Genomic DNA, 19,077 nt, shown 5'->3' with positions numbered 1-19,077 from the left:
TACAAAAATATGGGTCAAAGAACTAGTGTGAAAGTGAAAAGGTTCAATGAGACTATTAGAGTAATGAAGCCTTAGATATAGAGATATTAACCCTATATGCACATTGCACATAATAGATAGAACAATCATTGATGTCATAAGTGAGAATATACACTCACAATCATATATTTCTTAGTGTAATGATCAAAAGTTACATCCCACTCTAAGTTAAATCGTTTTTATTTCCTTACATAGTGTTATCTTTCTTGAGTTGTAATTTGGGAATCAAGGGATTTTGAGTAAACTCTATATTAGCTTTGAGTGAAGTTTAATGGGAAGAAGAGGGAAGAGAAGAGTTGCAAGTTGAAGGACTTGTGCTCGAAACTTTAGAGAAAGTCTTAGCATTGTAATAGGTTGTTGCTCTATTATAATAAAGTGTCTTTATCTAATAAAATCCCTTTGGGACATGATTTTTCTTCTTGTTTACAGCCAAGAAGTTTTCCATGTAAAAAATTCTCTTCACATTTTTGAGTTTTTTAAGCTTTCGTTTTTAATTTCGCAAAAAATTAGCTAAGTAGCCAAACTACAATTCACCCGCCTTTTGTAGTATTCATGGGAGTTGCATAGACAAAAATATTATCCCAAAATCCAATTGACAACATGACCATCTTTTTCTTTGTTTTGAAATGTTTTTTTTTTAAAAAATATTTATTTCCTTCACCTCACTTACTTAAAAAAATCTGAAAAGTCACCGTTGCACTTAATTACAAAAACAAAATTTAATAGATTCCGTTGTATAAAGTGTATCAATAAGATCAATAATATCCCAAAAAAAAAACTATCATATCTCTTGCCTCTCCTCTCCTCCTCTCTTATAGGGTTTCTCCAAAATCTTGGTGTTTAAGCAAGAAATAATAGTTTAAGAACTTAGACTATTTCCAACCTTTTTTCCTAAATTTTCTTAAGTTTTGCAATTTAGGTTTCAATAAATATACACGAGTAAGTGTAGATACATCCGCCTCCCTATGGTGACGTGGAGGCGTTAGTTTTTGTTGTTTTAGGGTTTGTTTGGCATCATTTTGGTTTTCAGTTTTCTGTTTTTTTAAAAACTAAAAACCAAAAACAGGAAACAAGAAAAAGGTGTTTTCACTTTTTTGTTGTCAGTTTTCAAAATTATCATAATTTTAATAAGTCTAAATAATTTTTTATTCATTATGTGACATATATAATATACTTTTAAAAAACAAAAAACCAAAAAACAGAAAACCACAGCAATGCCAAACGAACCCTTAGTTGTTTGTTTATGTTTAGGGTTTGTTTGTGTGGTAGGGTTTATAGGTAATCATCTTTTTCCCTATTGTCAGTTCTTTGGTAAAGATTTGTTCGGGATCGCAACGATTGTCAAGTTTTTAAATGCGTTCAAGCGAATTAGATGAAAATCATCCTTACAGCTACAACAAATTGTTAGACCGTATCTCCGAAAAGGCTGTATATTCCAGCGATGTGTGCGAGAGATGTACCACAGTGCAAGATTTTTTCAACGATGGTAGCTTTGATGAAGAAAACCCTAATTTGATTCAATTTTATGTATTTGTTAATGTAGATTTCATTTGTAGATGTCGGATGGCTTTTTATTAATGAATTGATTTGTTTCAAAAAAAAAAAAAAAAAAAAGTGTGTCCGTATGTAGCCATTATTAAAAGCTCTCCTTTTACTCTTTACTCTAAAAAAAAGTGTAATAGTTTGACCGATTGTTTGTTAAGTTGCAACAAAGGAAATTTTCAAATCTTACAAATAACACCTTGTAGTTAAAAAAGATAAATAAATAAATAAAGGTAATAGAGTTTTTATTTTATTTTTTTTATATAAACATGTGAATTAAATAGAGTAAAATATTGTGTGAAATCTATGTTACTGATTAAGAGCCTGTTCTAATTTATTGAATTGAATTGAGCTGAGCTGAACTAAACTAAACTGAACTGAATATTTAATAAGAGAAAGAAATTAGAAACTGAATTGAACTGAAAATAAGCTGAAGAGAATAGGCCCCAAGGCCCCGTCTGGTTTGATGTAAAACATTTTCAATGAAAATTAGTTTTCATGGTAAACATATTTTCATATAAGAACACAATTGCAAATTATTAATCCTTTATTTGGTTGCATACAAGAAAAGTTAAGAAAAGTAAAACATAGGAGTGAGAATGTAAGGCCAGATGAGAGGAAATCTAAAAGAAGGTAAGGAGGAGGGAGGAAAATGTGACTTTCCTAGTTTTATAAAGAAAAAGAAAAATTGTATTCTTCCCCTTCACAAACTAAACAAAGCAAAGTGGGAAAAATAAGGGATTTTTTTTTTATTTGAAAAATTTGTAAGAATTTTTTTTTTTTTTTTTTTTAAATTTGCAAATAGTTGTCACTTAAAGTTTGTATTTTGCAAATTGTAGCCACTTAATTAAAAAAATTGCAAATTGCAGCCCAAAAGTTCTTATAAATTGTATATTGCAACACGTTTTAACTTTTTCATCGGTGTTTGTGTCGAAAAATATTCATTTAAGGTTATAGGGGTCATTTTAGTTCTTAATGAATTGAATTGAGCTCAAACTTAGCAAAATAATAATGCAAGTGTCACGTTTTGCGTAACAAAATCATATCGATTGCGGGATAACTATTTTTCATTGTAGCCTGTCAAAAAAGAAAAAAAAAAAAAGTATTTTTTGTTGTAAAAACCAAAAAAAATTGAACAACGTCGTTTGGAGGCGAATCAATCAATCCCCTAAAAGGCTAAAACCCTACAGAAACCCCAAAACACAAAACACTGGACTCCATTCTTCATTTTCTCAGATTGCCATAATTTTTCTCCATTATATTTATGTAACACCCATTTGAAGCTTCATCAATATTCTTATTAATTGAAATAATCAATCTTTCTGCAATACCCATTGATGCATGTTGTTTAATTCTGCTTTTTAATCAAACCCCAGATGAAATCTTTGAGAGTTTTAAGAAATTTGTCATCTTTATCTTCAAAACCCCCCATCAAAACCCATTTCAATCCCTCATATTTGTGCCAATTTTTCTCTGCTCAATCCCAATTAGATCAACCAACAACCTCTGAAAATGAAACTGACAATGAAGCTTCAACTTTTGACAGTTCCCACTTCACTCTCCCATCAGAAAACACCCAAAAATTAAACCCCATAAAGGTGGAACCCACTTGGGATGAGGGCTTTAGGGCCAAGGTCAAGAGTAAGGTGTTTGGGGAAGAAGAACCCACTAAGGGGGAATTGAAGATTAAGAAGAAGAAGGAGAAGGTGGGAAAAGATGAGGAAGAGGAGGAGAGGAAGCGGGTGCTAGCTCGAGCGCTACTCGAGGCGGCGCTCGATGCGCCCGATGAGGATGATGAGGAGGAAGAGGGTTTGGAGGTGAAGGTGGAGGATCAGAAGTCTTTGTCAGTTGGAATTATTGGGGCTCCTAATGCTGGTAAATCAGCACTGACTAATTTCATGGTCAGTCTTTTGCTTATAATGTTTGTTTTTGAAGTTTTTAAAGTTGATTTTATTGCTAATATAGTGTGCTTTCTGTAAAATTAATCAATTATTAATGAGGTTTCTAGTGCTTTGAATGTCTTTCTAGATTGTAAACTAGGGTGCCTCTAAGGCTCTAAATATAGAATTGCATAGTTGAGTCATTGTTTACTATTATTATTAGGTGCTCAATGCAACGGAATGATGGAGTTTAAGAAAAAATGCTACTTAATGTGTGAATATAGTTATATAGTTGCATTAATTGTAAATGGTTCATGCTTTTCGATTTGAAAACCTTAGAGAACGGATGGTATTGAACTATTGACTGTATTAGAGCTCGAGAAGGTAAAGGGTTAAGAATTTTATAGATAAGAAAGAAAGGAAGCAACTTTTTTTTTCCGTAGTAGTTGTTCATGGTACAATCATTCTATTCATATGTTGGGATGTAAATGTATCCTTATGAAAGGAAGGTCTAAATGTCATTGGAGTGACATATGATATTTGTTGAAAATGTGTTTATCCTAGCTTAAATCTCCCTGTTGGTTTTAATGCAAATGGCTGTTGCTTTACATGTATTGCAGGTTGGGACTCAAGTTGCTGCTGTTTCACGTAAGACAAATACGACTACCCATGAAGTTTTAGGGGTGATGACAAAAGGAGATACTCAGATTGTATGTTTGGTTCTCTAATTGCTCAAATAAGTATAATTGTTGATGTTGATTTGCTTTCCTCTATCTCTATAAGATCTGATATCCTAACATGATTGTAATTCTAGCGTATTTTTGAGGATGAGATTAATTTAAACTCACTGTATGAGAACAGTAGTTCACACATATGATGTGCTAGTTAACTTGCCTACAAACTTTTAGCATGTCATTATGCCAAACTCATACCTTTCCTGGTAAAGAAGGTGGCTCAGGCACAGGGCCACACAGCCTTCGACTCACCAGGAGGGCCTAACAGACTATGCTTTAATCTTATAGCCCTTTTAATAGAGAATCAAACTTCTATTTTTGTTGCTTACTCATTGCAACACATGTTGCACTGAGCAATATAGGTGGAATCAATTTTGGTGAAAGAATGGTTGATTTAAGGGATGTATTACATGGTGGCCTTCTAGATTGAAAAAGTCTATTTGGCCATAGTTTTTAGTTACCCCCTTATTTCTTAAAATAGCTAACCCTTTCTGATTTTGGGCTTATTCTTACCCTAATTCCCTAAATTTCTAACCCAAATAAATTACTAACCCACATCACCACTGTCCACCCACACCCAAAACTAGCCCCTTCCCCCTCCATTATTACCTGTCAGCCCTTTCCTGTCGACTCGGCCCGCACCCAGCCAGCCCCCTTCCTCCCTCAATCGTAGCAACTCCAACATCCCCCTTCATTCGCTGCCTCGCCTCGCCTCCCTTCATTCACCCACACCAACAATGCACCACCGTCACAAGTTGCTGCCCACCAAAGCCAAGCCAACACCAACCCACGACCGCCGCACAAAGCCCCTGCCCTCAAATTGCAACCCACCACTTTCCTCCCTCAATCAATGCTAAAGAAAGCTTCAATAAAGGGCAAAAAAGCTCATAGTACGGTTCAATGGAGGGGAGGAAATGGTGTGAGTGATTTTGGGGGAAGGGGGTGTGATGATTTAGGTGGTTGGGGTGGGTTTTGGGGTGGTGGGTTTGGTATCTGGTGAAGGGGTGGGTTTGGGTGGTGAGGTGGCCGAGTTTTCAAGGTGGTGGGGTTGGATTTGTCGCTGGGTGGGTGGGTTTTTGGGTGGTGGAGCTACCGAGTTTTCTAGGTGGCGGCGGCGTAGTGGCTGGATGGTTGTGGGGTCAAGGTTGTGGACTTGTGGTGACTAGGTGGTGGTGTGGTGTTAGCTAAGGGGTAAGTCAGTAATGTAATTGATTTAGGTTTAGAAATGAACCATAAACCAATCGGTTAACCATTTTAATGAGAACTAGTCATCTAGCCCGTGCAATGCACGGCGCTTGTTCATAGAAAATTGCATTGAGAGATGGATGAGGAAATACCAATAAATAATTATGGTGTAATGTGTAACTGAAAAAACATAATTAAAGAAATAAATGGGACTTTAATTTGAAATGAGGTTTGATAGAAAGAAGATGGAGGGACTAAAATCAAAGATAGAAAATGAAAAAGGTTGAATTAAAGAGGGGAGATGAAGATCAAGTGTTTAATGAAAGAGTTAAGAAAAATAGTATAATTAAAAAAAAAAGAAAAAAAAATGTAAAACGACATGTGGCACATTGAGTTGAAAAAGAAGATAGGAAAGTGTAATAGAATGATGACATATGTCTTTTTTGGTTTGCTTTTTTAAATACTAAGTATAGATATGCACACTACACAGAGTTAATCAAATGTAGAGGGTCACTAGAAACTATGGCCAAAAAGAGTTTCCACCAAGTAGAATTTCCTAATCATGAAGATCACTATGTAGAATCCCCCATGATTAGAATATGGAATTGGCTACTGATTCCCTCTCATACATTTACCGTATTTTGCTTTATAGGTTAAAGGGGCAGCTTTGTAACTTCCTTGTGGGTCAATTGAAATTAGTATGTGTGAAAATGATGCTTTAGATGGCATATTTGTATCTTGAGCATGCAGTTCTTGCTCTTTTATAAAGTGGGGACTAGGGACTTTCTTTGGTGGAACTTTTCCAACTCTTATGATTTGAGGGCTCTATTGATCACTGTTTATTGTCTTTTTAGATCTTAGCTTTATTGTATCAATATAATGTTGCATTGTTATTTCTTCTGAAATGTTTTTGAAGGGGCATCAAGCCAGAATTTTTAGGCACGTATCAATATTATATGCTAATTTCCTGTACAGTGTTTCTTTGATACTCCAGGACTGATGCTTAAGAAGAGTGGATATCCAGCAAGGGATACTAAAGCTCGTATTGAATCTGCCTGGAATTCAGTTAATCTATATGATGTGCTCATAATCATCTTTGATGTTCATAGACATCTCACCAGGTTAGTTTTTGGTTATAGTTTATACTTTATAGAGAATTTTTCCCATTCTACTGACTGCCATCTAAATATTTTATTATGATATGTACGTTGCTTTCTGCCAATTTTGCTGAGCTACTCCAAGTTGGATTAATCGTAATGTTTTGACTTGTTTTTTCTGAATTTTCATTGAGTTTGGGCATAGGGTTTTTATAACTGATACACTGATTTAGTCTATGCATATGTAACTTCTGTGACTATTTATGCGTTCGTTCTCACTTTTTTTTTTTAAAATCATGAAATGTGAAAGTAAATCACCAGGGGATAATTTTAATTCAGGATTGGATTCTGCTAAAATCTTTAAGCTCCACTTGTATTTTGCTTCCTTTGTTCTTGGGAGTATGTAACTCTCAATCATCTCTAATGTGCCTAAATGTCAGTCCTTAATGTTTTCTGGCATCTGATGGTTTGCAGCTTATATTTGTCTATTGATATTTAATCACAGCTGCAAAACTTAATTGATTAAACTTGTCCAATATGTGACATTTATTGCAATGTTGTGTGATGATAACTACATTTGTGTTGTTCCTGATGTTCCATATGTATGATTCTTCATGCATGCCTGTTCATAATTCCATTTGTATTATCTGAGTTCACAAAGTCATAGTTATCCTTAATTTTATTGATCCTTCAAATCTGTCCTTGATTCTCAGGCCTGATTCAAGGGTTATTAGACTAATAGAGCGCATGGGGTCTGAGCCTAATTTAAAACAAAAGCGTATTCTCTGTATGAATAAAGTTGATTTAATTGAAAAGAAGAAGGATTTGCTGAAGGTTTCTGAACAATTTAAGGATTTGCAAGGATATGAAAGGTAGATTTACCTTTTTAATTGCTTTGTGTATATATTGGGTATTAGCTGTGAAGCAGAAAAGTTGGGTTTCTGATTTGCTATGTTCTACTAGGGTTTTCATGATATCTGGGTTGAAGGGTTCTGGCGTAAAAGATCTTTCTGCATATCTGATGGAGCAGGTACCTCTTATACTTCTCATAATAAAATTTGTGTTAATGCTGAACTTTCATTTATGGTTACAATAAATCTTGAAGAGGAATTTCCTTGCACACATCTCTGTTACCTTTTCATTTCTAAGAACTTATATATCAAATCTTAGGGGGTTTAGTGGCATAAGTTCTGGTTAGTTGAATGCTTGGATCAATATGGGTACACTAGCATGCCCAGTTTCATTCTTGGAACTTCCCAGAACTAGGCTCTTTGTTGCCTAAGCATTAAAGATTTTTTCCACTGATTCTAGTTGATTCTATTTTGACATGCATCGTATCTACATCTCATAACTGTGATTTGTCTTTTCCTTTTGATGCTTGTACTTCTTGGTATTCTTTATTTTGAAATTAAGTTGTCTTTTGAGTAGGTTTCCTACCTCCCAACAGTATTCTAGATGGATCTATTTACAATTTGGAGTGGAAGTGTCTTATTTGCAAAATAAAAATGTCTTATTGTTGTTTTTTGACAATGTAGGCAACAGAAAGACCTTGGGATGAAGATCCATTCACAATGAGTGAAGAAGTTATGAAAAACATATCCCTGGAAGTAGTCCGAGAGAGGTTGTTAGATCATGTGCATCAGGTAGTGCATTTTACTTCCTCTACATCTTTTATCGGATTCTCCCTTGCATTATTTTTCTTGTGTTGCATTTTTTAGTTGAAAATTTGGAATTGCTAAGCACATTTGACCAGTGCTGTATATCAGAGATTTTTAGAACTTATCAATTAATTATTTTTATTTGTATTTTTTGGCAGGAAATCCCGTATGAGATAGATCACCGATTGGTGGATTGGAAGGATTTGAGAGATGGATCGTTGAGGATTGAGCAACATTTTTTAACTCAAAAAGAAAGTCAACGCAAGATACTTGTGGGGAAAAATGGCTCAAAGATTGGGTATGTCCTCTAAATTTTGTTTGTTTCCTATGTTACTCTAATTGAAAGATAAGAGTACGTCAAATTTTTCGATGCGGGAATAGGGGACTTAGTTAATGTAAGTTAAAGTCTGGAAGTAGTTAATCAGCATAGGTAATTGGGGATGTCCCATGCTTGTCAAGTTCGATGAATGGAGCTGACTGCAGCCTTTATCGCCATTCTGTCTTTTGACATTCTTTTCTTTCTCTTTATGTTTTTTCATAATATCTTTTTCGTTTGCATGTAACTGAGTATCCAAAATAAGTATTACTTTCCTGAGAGTCACCCAGTATCCTGACAAGTGACAAGCACCTGCTGTTACAGTTTCTATTTTGATATATTTTGGCAAATGCTTGTATGAGTAAATGATAGTGGGAGAGTTGTTCCTCCATGGATTTGGTTGAATGTTACTTTCCAAAGAGGTATTCTTGTTCTGGTCGACAAAATTATTACCTGTTTGAAATAATTGTCTGCAAAGAAGTAATTTTGTTGTTGCCACAGAGTTCAGTCCTCATTAATGATTTTTAGGATGACTTGATGTAAACCTGACTGATGAACTTCTGTTAGTTCAAAGCCCTGAGAATATATATCCCCTCTTATTGATTCTTTCCTCAATCAAAATGTTTTGGCCTTTTGAACCTTGTTCACTGTAGGATTGTTGGTTTGTATCATGACTCACTTTCGTAATTTGGAATCTTATTTTTGTTAACTTTTACTGAATCACTACTCCCAATGGCTACAGATCAGGTTTCAGTTTTAGGAACCATTTGCACCCAGTTCTGATTTCAGTTTCAAAATTTTGACCTGATAGTGTTACTCATCCTAGTTTTTAAAAACCATTGCTTTGTATGGAAGTCAGATTTTTTACTTAAGCAAATTAGATTGGGCTGCTTGACTTAAGTTATTTTTTCTGAGAATATTCCTGTGTATGCACTGAATACATGTGTATTGTTCATGTGATTTGTCATTAGGAGGATCGGTATGGAAGCAAATGAGCAGCTAAGGTCGATTTTTAAGAGAAATGTCCATCTCATCCTGCAGGTTAGAGTAAAATAGCATGGATTCTGGAAGCTCTAATACTTTTTGTTGTATATATATCAAGCATTACTGAATTGTTATGTATTTCATCTTTTCAAGTCAATACATTATACATCAGTTATAGGTTTATATTTTCTTTATTTTTTGACTTGGAAACAACTAGGAGATAAAATGTATCTCATAACCACAGCTTGGAGTTCCCTTGTTCATTTTCTGTAACTTTTTATACACAAAATTTTGATGAATTTCAATATATCGGTTTGTATTTGAACAAGTATGATTTTGAGTGATTCCTTTAGCTAGTCTTCACAAACTTAAACTTCCCATAGCTTCAAACCTCAGAGACATCCTATCAAAATCATAGTAGAGTAAGTATGAAGTTTTTTAAAGCTGAAAATGGTATCCTGTTAGTCGTTGATGAGAATGCTCTTAATAGCTGCCATCCCATGCTCTTTCAGCTACTCGAATTTTTGTATTGCAAGAACATTAGGAAGATTATCTTGCTCTATAGTTTTCTATAGTGTCAATATGTTAATTACTTTGTCAATATGTTAATTACAAAAGTTTTGCCATAAAGAATAGTACCCCGTATAGAAGGTTTATGCAAAGAGGATCTCTGTGTATATGATCGTGACAATTATATACGTACGAATAGTCTAATGTTGTATCTTTGCTATATAGGCTATCTTTTATTCCCTATTCCACACACCTTGGATGAAGGTCATAGTCACACACATCACAGGAGAAAGACCAAAACCTTCCTTGCTTTTTGCAAGCATCACAAACATAAGCCTTTGCCATGTCTAATTTAAGCTCATGTACGTGCTTTGGGTCTTGAACTTTATGGGGCAATTTATCTCCTTCTTTCCTTAAAGAGGCCTCGATTCCTGCAATTCGTGGTTCTGTGAATGGGAATGCCATGGCTCCATACATGGAGATCATAGCCCTACCATTGGAGCTGATGGTTTTTCCATCTGGTCCAATTATTATAAGGGTTGGTATACCTTTTATGTCGAAAATCCTTTTAAGGTCTTGCCGGGTTTTATCCTCGTATGGAATTGCAGGCCATGGCATGGTAGATAAGCTGCAGTTGAATTCATCGTGATCCCTGTCAGTTGATATGAAGATTACTTCGAATGGTTGGTTTAGGACAGTTACAAGCTCCTTGTAAGACTGAATAAGTTGTGAGGTGAAATTTTGAGCAGGAGGGCACCAATGAGCTCCAAAATACAAGCCTATTGTCTTACCAACCAGCTCGGACACCAATATCTGCATAGTCAACCAAACATGTCCTTATTAGACGACGAAGAAATGTATGTACAAAAAATAAGGCTAGGGGAAGAGGAATGGATTGAGCTCCTATCATGAAGACTTGCTACATTTATACCTTTCTTCCATTTCTGGAAATGATATAATCCCTTTTAGCATGTGCCAAAAGCTCTTCTATTTTACCCCCTCGACGCTTTCTCTCATCCATTGCTTTTAATTCATCTCTTCTTTCTCGTGTAAATGGAAAGGCATCAGCACCATAATCTTCAACCAAACTAACAACATTATCTTCAACAATATTTCCATTGACACTGAGTGGAATCAGTGCTGGGATAAGATTAATGTTGAATAGACTAGTTAGTCGTGTACAGAGGTTTAAATTGAATGGAACAGCGAGCCAGGGCATTGTTTCAAGATGCTTATTGTATGCTTCTTCATCTCGGTCAGAGGATACAAATACTATCTCTAGGTTTTCCCCAGTCTTCTTTAGAGAGTTGTACGTTTGTATAAGGTTCGGGGTAAAGGCTTTGCAAGGCCTGCACCAGTTTGCTGAGAAGAATAGACATACTGTTTTTCCATCTATAGCGCTCCAAGGTACCTAACCAGCAAGTTATACTCCTTAGCAACTTACAAAATCTTGCCTTAGCTAACCTTTTAAGGGAAAGTTGATGTGGAACATCCTCTTAAGGTTTAGAAATCGTGTTGCAAAGACATACCAAAAACAAAATAACAAAGACTAGCATATAGTAACCAGTCTACAGAAGTTATACCTTTCCACTAGCAGATGTGAGGAACTCAATCCCTTCAGAAGCTAATATCTTCTTGAACCCATTTTGGCCAACAGGCACGGCATGATGATCAAGTCCCGCCATGACGATAGGTATTCAATCTGTTCTTGATTCTGTTCTCACGTCTGTTAGGCACTTAATCATCAACAGAAAGAAGCAAAAATGTACAGAAATCATTAACCTAATAAGGATTTTATAAACTTCAATTGTAATTATTCAAAAGATATGTTGGTTCTAAATATGCAAAGTAGTCAAAATGTGGTAAAAAAAATGTTTGAAAAAGTCTACTAGGACATTAAAGGGGGTAATGTTTGTTGTGGTACTCAGGTTAAGAGAAAACCTCAAATTTATCAGTAGTTGGTTAAAAGTCAAAGTACATATATTTATTTTTGATTGGCACAAGCACAAGAAGTTTAGCACTTTTGGGGCTTTACAGTACATTATATATTTTCCAAACATCAATATCAAGTTTTATGAGGTACAAGCTGTCAGATAGATTTGGATAATTCAGAATTAGATACCCTACCAGGGTATGTCAGCTGGGTTTTTTTTTTTCTTTGTTTTATACTACTGTACACTATTCTCTTCGTCTCGAAATAAAATTTGACACTTTTATTTAGTATTTATTGAACTATTTTTAAGATTGAATTCTGATTTCTTACCATCAATATTATTTGAAGTTTGAACATATAATGGTCAAAATTATTGAACAAGAACTTTATCTAGAGATTAAGGGATTACTGTCTTCTAAATCCTCTGAAAACTTTGTCAGCAAATTGAAACCATTCCAGCTTATCTCAAACACAATTATTCATTATACTTTTTGGAGTTCAAATAGAAATACAGCTTATCTGAAACTAAACCCACTTCACAAGACTCAATACCTTTTTTAACTCCTCAATAATAAAAAAAAATATCAAATTTTCCTGCCTTTTCTTCCTACTAAGAGAGAAAGATGAAGAAAAAAGGAGAAAAAAAACCATATATATTACAGAAATAAACAGAAAAATTTAGACAAAATGATAGAAAAGATTAGATTTTCATGCAAAAAGAATCAATATTTACAAGTACTATAAAAGAAACTAAAGATTGAAGGGTATACCTCAAATCAAAGTTTTGGGGTGGTGAAGATTGAAGAACTCCTTTGATGAATATCAGCAAAGAGAAGCTTGGACCCAGTATATAGGAAACAGAGAAGATAATGGATATTATTTATTTTGTGACAAAGTGACCAAAGTAAGTAAGGCAAGTTAAAGCTTGAGCTTTATTTATTTATGTGATAAAACTGACTTGGGAAGTTGGTATTGCTTGGAATATCCGAATTTATGGCTTTGTTTCAATCCTATCACGCGTCTTTATTGCTCTTTTCCAATTTAGAGTGTGTTTTTTTAGTGAGGGAATTGAGCATGAAAAGGACAGAGAAGATCATATTGGAGGGGCAATCGGGATTCGTTTTGGGTCATATTCGAGTGATGAGTTATTTGGATCCATATTGGTGATATTTGAGTTTGATTGCGTTTAGCTTTTTTTCCAATTAGCTTATCAGTATAGAATAGCAAACATTTGTCAAGTAATTTTTTCGTTATTGGTCCATTTCACTAAGGTCAAATTTCGGGTTTTAGAAGTTCACCAATGAGGATATCATCGAGTTTTTTTTTTCTTTTGAAAAGGTAATGAAATAATATTGTCGTAGTTCTTTTGTCAAATGGTCTGACCCAACGTATTAGTAAAATGAAGTAAATTATATCTTAATTTCTGGGCTTTTAAATTTTTTTTTTTTCTACTCCGTAAACTAACTTATCATTTTTTTCTTCCCTCCAATTAATTTTAATCTTTTCCTCCTTGATTTTAATCTTGGTCTGACAATCATATTTTTTAAAATTGGTGAAATTAGAATTTACGGAAATAACCCATAGAAGATGATTTTAACTTTTATTCTAAAATATAAATAAAAAAAAGTACTTCTTTATGTAAATAAATAAACTCATAAAAGCCATAATGATTTACAGAAGTATCATATAAAAATTACCTACAGTATATATTTTGAATAACACTAGCTGTATGTATCATATTCTAATACAAATACTCTGTAATTGATATCTCTATTTCACACCCTCAGCCTAATTGGAAGATGAAAATTTAAAGTTTTAAAAGTAAAATTAACAATTAAATGGATATTAGAAACAGCAAAAATAAAAAAATAAGGTACAATAAATTTCTCACCTTTTGTTTTACATCCAACTATTCAAGTATGCTGCTCTCACCTTTTGTTTTACATCCAACTATTCAAGTATGCTGCAAAACTAACATGAATTTTTGAATAAAACTGCTACCTCAAATTTCAAGTACTCATCCCTTTGTCCGAATTTAGTTGTCACGTGACTGTTAAACCCAAACGCGGGAGTACTGTACTATGCGTACGTAGTTATATTCCATGATTATTAGTCCCTAAATCAAACAACTTCTTCAGTTGTTATTGATGCTATTCTTGAATATGAACTCTCAGAAGAGAATGATCTTCCAGAATATGATCTTCCACTAGGAAAATCAGCTAAATCATCATTATCCATCTCTTTTAATTCCTCGATTTTTTCGACTGCATCTCTTAAACTCCATCTTTTCTCTTCATTCCATTCACAACACCACATTCCAATCTTCAACAACTTCAACATTTCACCCTTACAACTTCTTGATGCTCTCATTTCCATGTCGAACATTTCACTGGACCATTCTTCCTTGATAACAGAATCAACCCAAGTGGCTAACTCGTCGTTCCCACCTTTTCCGTGCTTAAGATAATTTGCTGGGAACTTCCCTGTTAAGATTTCTAGTATAAGTATTCCAAGACACCACACGTCGGTTTTTTTGGTTATGGTGTTGTTTTGGGTGAACTCTGGTGACTTGTACGCGGCCATGACTTGTTCACCGTGTTCTTTGTTGATCAATGGTGTGAAGGCATAGTCCGATAACAAGGGTTCGAATTTGTCATCAAGGAGTACATTGGATGATTTAAGGTGCCCGTGTGGTAAGGCGAGTTCGGGGAGCTCTCTATAGAGGTATGCTAAGCCTCTTGCTACTCCCTTGATTATCTTTAACCTTGTAGACCACCTTAGTCCTGGTTGATCCGGAGTGCGCTTTCCTACATAATATATGATAATATATGAATACATGTTTACTTAATATGTATTGTAAAATATGAATGAACCTTTCTCATGCATCCCAATCAATCTTCAAGTATAAAACATGCACTATATATGCTCATGGGCTCATGGCTAACTATATAGAATCTTAAATCTATTGTATAAGGTTTGTGCATGATGCTATTAAGTTTATAAGACCAAGTGTAACATTTTATGAAATTCGGGATGATCTTGACTTGATCAATTTGTGATATATTTTTGAGACACAGTCACCAAGGGTACTATGGCAAAGGTTTTCTTACACGTGCAAACTAATAAATCGGCCTTTAAATGCAATAATGCAATTAGGCCCTACTATATATATCCGTCACAAATCACAAGTAAGCTAAACTTGCATGTTACATGACACACAAATATGCCGTTTTAAGCTAAACACAATTATATATATAACAGATTAGGTTCAACTAGTGATGTGTAAAAAGAACTAGAAAGAAATTAAAGCAAGATTAATTAGAAGAACTTACCATGAAGATGACTAGCCAAGCTACCATTCTCAACAAAATCAGAAATAATAAGCTTCTCATCCCTTTTATGAAAGAAAGCAACTAAAGGAAGCAAGTTAGGATGTCTTAATCTTCCAAGCTTCTTAATCAACTCTTGAAACTCTTCTTTACCAACATTATTCATTTGCCTAAACCTCTTAACCACAAAAGTTGGTCCACCTATAATTGCAGCCTTATAAGATGACCCAAAACTCCCACTTCCTAAAACTTCAGCTGAGGCCTTAAGTAAGTCTTGCATCTCAAATTTTTGCCTATCATTTCTTAAGAAACAAAGTTTTCCATTGTCACTTTTCTTGTAACTTGTTGGCCTTTCTAGAGCCCTTGCTTGGTTGCTCGGGTACAAATCGTTACCGGCTTGCTTGAGCTTGGCCTTCTCATGTGGTAGCATCTCTACATCCCTCGCGGTGATTTGCTTACCGGTGTTTGTACCCCGGTACTTGGTTAGTACTATGAATATTCCGGTCATGAATAGCAATAGTACCACGGTTATCACAATGATTAATACCATGGAGAGGGAGTTCTTGTGTATTGAAGGTTTACATGCTGGTAATGGACTCCCACACAAGCCTGGATTTCCTGTTTTGTTATATCAAATAGAAGAAAATTAGATACAAAATACTCCTCAATTCGTTCAAGATTAGTGTCATTTGTCACATCGTCTCAATCTTTCATATTAATCAATTGAAACACAATTATACAAAGACATTTTGTAATAGGTGCATAAAATTAAATTGGTAACATCTACACACATAAACCAATACTATAGATTATAAATTAAATTTACAGATTCTCTATTATATTCTTTTTTACGGTTACAGTTTTTTTACTGAATAAAACTTATTTTTACTTCACCAAACTTAATTTTACAGGATTTTATAAGAGTTAAAAGATTTCATATTATTTTCCCAAAAAAAAAAAACTATTCTCATTCATTTAGACAAAGTCAAAACTTGATGGAGTGCATGTAATTGGCAGCCTTTCTAATCATTGACCATATAGCTTAGATTCCTAGAATATATCTTAGCCAAGATCTTTCAATTAAGCAAAATAGTGAAATGAAATTATTATATTAAAAAAAAATATAGTTAAATGAAAGAATGATTTTGCATTAATAACGATAATTATGCAAGACGGCCTACGTGAAATGAAAATGAAACAATATGAAAGCAACTTAAATAAAATCAAATCAATTTTTGGTACGTGTCCCTTAATTTGTTGTCATAAGCATATTAACGTTGAGGGGCGCAAATAAGTTGGTCAAGTGTATTATTTCATGACTAAACGTGCCCACAACTACTAATTTTTTTTTTTTTTTTTTTTTTTTTTTTTTTTTTTTTTTTTTTTTGGCATCATATAGCATTAGTGATATCATAGTCAGTTGTTTAAGATGATTATTATATATACCCTTATAAATTGATATTCAACGAACTCTATCTAAATCAATTACGTCGGGTTACTATTCAAACAATACTTTACATTATGCATTTTTTTATTAGTAAAAATATGTGGTGTAATATTGTATGTGATTAGTGTAAAAAGTAAAATTGTCACTTAGAACACTTAAGGATGAATAAGAAGTACTCCGTAATAGAATTTGTGTGTATTTTTTATTTTGTCGTCTTCATCATTTAATTTAAATAGTTGTATATTAAAAACCCACCTATGGACTACGGAGTCTAGACAAGCGCACGGTCTTAGAAATGTTTATTATGATAGTTTTTTTGGCAAAATAAAAATAAAAATAAAAATAGAACTTCAAAGAGTTTATTATGGTACTATATTGAGAGACCTAGCAAGATTGCTAACTACCAATTGCTAAATGATACTAATTACAATAAACTTGATTATAAAAGCAAGTCATGTATCATCTTTTTAAAAGTAAAAAAACAAAAAAAATATATACTTCGTATTATCCCCAATTATTTCCAAAAGTAAATGTTTTTGCTATGAAATTCAATTCAATCATCATATGTATCTCTCTCAAAAAAATACGTATAAAATTCATAAACATAACTTATATTGTACTAATTTAAACAAGTCGTCAAAATTAGAGAGCAACATGAACCTATAAACAGGTCGTCAAAGTAAGTTAAAGAGCACCCTAAACCCTTAAGTATGTTGATTATTAGCTTTAATATAGTACTGCAAAAACTAAAAAATATACCAAAGTAAAAAGAGAAGATAGATTACTAACCCAAATATGTAGAAGTATTCATGTGAGCCAAGAAAGGAGGAACTTGACCATCAAAATAGTTGTTTGATATATTAAACACCTTCAATTCAGAGGATTTAAAATTTGGAACATGCCCATAAAACTGATTATTCTCTAAAGTCACCTCTAATAACATAGGCAAATTAGCCAAAGAATTAGGCACATTTCCTGTAAACGAGTTATTAGCCAAATGCACCTTCTTCAACACGGTCATATGTTCAAATGCATCATCATTAATTTCGCCGGAGAAGTTGTTGTAGGAGAAGAACACCGATCTAAGCCTTCCTAGCTTGTTTATCGCGGGGAATGGACCTTCCAAACTATTATTCATAACACTAATAGTCCTTAAAGTTGACAATTGAGCTAGTGTGTCAATATCAATAGTCCCCTTTAAGTTCATATTCTCAAGTTGTAAACCAAACAATGAACCTCTATTGCATATAACGCCTACCCAATTCCTTGTGTTGTTTGTACAAGGTTGCATAGACGACGTCTCCCAAGTGCTTAGGGCATCGGTGTTCATGAGAGATTGCTTGAACTTGAGGAGGATTTCGGCATCATTAGCCGCGCAAATAATCTCAACTTGTAAGATTGTTACAACACAAAGAAGAAAAACAACATTGTTTAGCCAAATGGTCTTATGGTAGGCTAACATTATTGTTTTTCGAGCTTGTTAAAACTATATACTATAATTTTGTGGAGTTTTGAACATTTGGATGAAGAAGAGAAAAAGAAACTAGAAATGGGTTTAAAGGTATAGATGAAATAGTGCTAAGAATTGACCTTGGAATATAGAATTGGTCATTGAATTTGGATATGTTGTTCGTTGTATGTTGTTCTTTCTATTTAGCATATTATTAGCTGTTTAGGCCGGCTTTATAATTAATAGTTTAGATTATATGATAGTTGTTGCTGTTATGATCTTGTTGGTTGGTATGTAAGTTTTTCATCTTAGTCTTGATTAATTAGCATTGATCATTTTAATAATGATGTATTATATAGAAGATTATAGTGAGGTAATCATTTATAGTCTTTCTCCACGAACACTTAAAGATGTATCATGTATGTGTTTCCATATTTTTTAGTTTTCTTTTTCTTTAATTTTTAGAAGTTCCTTGTGTGAAACATTCGATCTTATATAAGTATTTTATTTATTTATTTTTCTTATTTCATTTCATATTCTCCAAATGAGTATATATATTATTTTTAGGTGCACCTACTCTAAGGTGCATGTAAATCTCTACTTTGAGAGTGGAGATCCCTTATATCCCTTTCCAACTCTAGTAATGTCAGTCCATGTGAGGTTCTAGCCCGATAAGGCAATTTTTTTTTAGTTTTTACTTAGAATTGTCTAAAAATTATCCATTTGAAATACAATTCGACAAAAATCAAAGTGATCCGAATAAATAGTTTTACATATTTGATTTATATGAATACAATGACTTAATGCAAACCATTATCAATTTTGACTTAAACTGATTAGATTGTATTCCACAACTCTAACCTTGCCCTTCAATAAATTATTTCTTGACAAATAAATAAATTAAAAGCTATTCAAAAAAATGAATAAATAAATAAATTTTAAAAAGTATATTAAAAAGCAACATTTGATATTC

At 33.6% G+C, this 19,077-nt stretch overlaps 3 protein-coding genes across 5 annotated transcripts; 1 reads left to right on the top strand and 2 right to left on the bottom strand.

Moving 5' to 3' along the window:
• The first annotated feature begins 2,747 nt into the window (after positions 1-2,747).
• Positions 2,748-9,618, top strand: LOC145595990 (GTP-binding protein ERG-like). The gene is made up of 8 exons (XM_081652419.1): positions 2,748-3,482; positions 4,082-4,171; positions 6,356-6,501; positions 7,191-7,349; positions 7,441-7,507; positions 8,013-8,120; positions 8,294-8,433; positions 9,423-9,618. Exons 1-8 carry the CDS (start codon positions 2,958-2,960, stop codon positions 9,505-9,507), a joined length of 1,320 nt encoding a protein of 439 aa, XP_081508545.1. The 5' UTR covers positions 2,748-2,957; the 3' UTR covers positions 9,508-9,618.
• Positions 9,619-10,040: 422 nt separating this feature from the next.
• On the bottom strand, positions 10,041-12,827 carry LOC145595991 (putative nucleoredoxin 3). Of its 3 annotated transcripts, none has more exons than XM_081652422.1 (4): positions 12,649-12,827; positions 11,529-11,659; positions 10,877-11,356; positions 10,041-10,758 (listed from the first exon to the last, which is right to left on the bottom strand). In XM_081652422.1, the coding sequence occupies exons 2-4, from the start codon at positions 11,628-11,630 to the stop codon at positions 10,186-10,188; spliced, it is 1,155 nt and encodes a 384-aa protein (XP_081508548.1). In that variant the 5' UTR covers positions 11,631-11,659; positions 12,649-12,827; the 3' UTR covers positions 10,041-10,185. The 3 variants fall into 3 exon arrangements, with proteins under 3 accessions (XP_081508548.1, XP_081508547.1, XP_081508546.1); XM_081652421.1 differs by having other exon boundaries at positions 11,529-11,681; positions 12,649-12,826; XM_081652420.1 differs by having other exon boundaries at positions 11,529-11,671; positions 12,649-12,826.
• A 1,133-nt stretch (positions 12,828-13,960) lies between these two features.
• LOC145594020 (pollen receptor-like kinase 4) lies at positions 13,961-18,116 on the bottom strand. Its single transcript, XM_081650368.1, has 4 exons — positions 17,444-18,116; positions 15,698-15,825; positions 15,211-15,661; positions 13,961-14,685 (listed from the first exon to the last, which is right to left on the bottom strand). The coding sequence occupies exons 1-4, from the start codon at positions 18,114-18,116 to the stop codon at positions 14,000-14,002; spliced, it is 1,938 nt and encodes a 645-aa protein (XP_081506494.1). The 3' UTR covers positions 13,961-13,999.
• Between the last annotated feature and the right edge of the window lie 961 nt (positions 18,117-19,077).

The sequence above is a fragment of the Chenopodium album genome, chromosome 19, assembly GCF_948465745.1.
Source record: "Chenopodium album chromosome 19, dcCheAlbu1.1, whole genome shotgun sequence".
NCBI classification, from domain to species: domain Eukaryota; kingdom Viridiplantae; phylum Streptophyta; class Magnoliopsida; order Caryophyllales; family Amaranthaceae; genus Chenopodium; species Chenopodium album.
Note: the sequence above shows the minus strand (reverse complement) of the source record. Positions and strands in the feature narration are given on the sequence as shown.

Bases quoted from the DNA above. Each gene is read 5' to 3' on its own strand.
- LOC145595990 (XM_081652419.1), top strand. From the start codon at position 2,958: ATGAAATCTTTGAGAGTTTTAAGAAATTTGTCATCTTTATCTTCAAAA. The intron at 7,508-8,012 runs GTACCTCTTATA...TTGACAATGTAG, and splicing joins CTGCATATCTGATGGAGCAG to GCAACAGAAAGACCTTGGGA. The intron at 8,121-8,293 runs GTAGTGCATTTT...ATTTTTTGGCAG, and splicing joins TGTTAGATCATGTGCATCAG to GAAATCCCGTATGAGATAGA.
- LOC145594020 (XM_081650368.1), bottom strand. From the start codon at position 18,116: ATGTTAGCCTACCATAAGACCATTTGGCTAAACAATGTTGTTTTTCTT. The intron at 15,662-15,697 runs GTACTAACCAAG...AACACCGGTAAG, and splicing joins TCATGACCGGAATATTCATA to CAAATCACCGCGAGGGATGT. The intron at 14,686-15,210 runs GTAAGTTCTTCT...TATATTATGTAG, and splicing joins CTTGGCTAGTCATCTTCATG to GAAAGCGCACTCCGGATCAA.
- LOC145595991 (XM_081652422.1), bottom strand. From the start codon at position 11,630: ATGGCGGGACTTGATCATCATGCCGTGCCTGTTGGCCAAAATGGGTTC. The intron at 11,357-11,528 runs GTATAACTTCTG...CTTGCTGGTTAG, and splicing joins TCACATCTGCTAGTGGAAAG to GTACCTTGGAGCGCTATAGA. The intron at 10,759-10,876 runs GTATAAATGTAG...TTGACTATGCAG, and splicing joins TTTCCAGAAATGGAAGAAAG to ATATTGGTGTCCGAGCTGGT.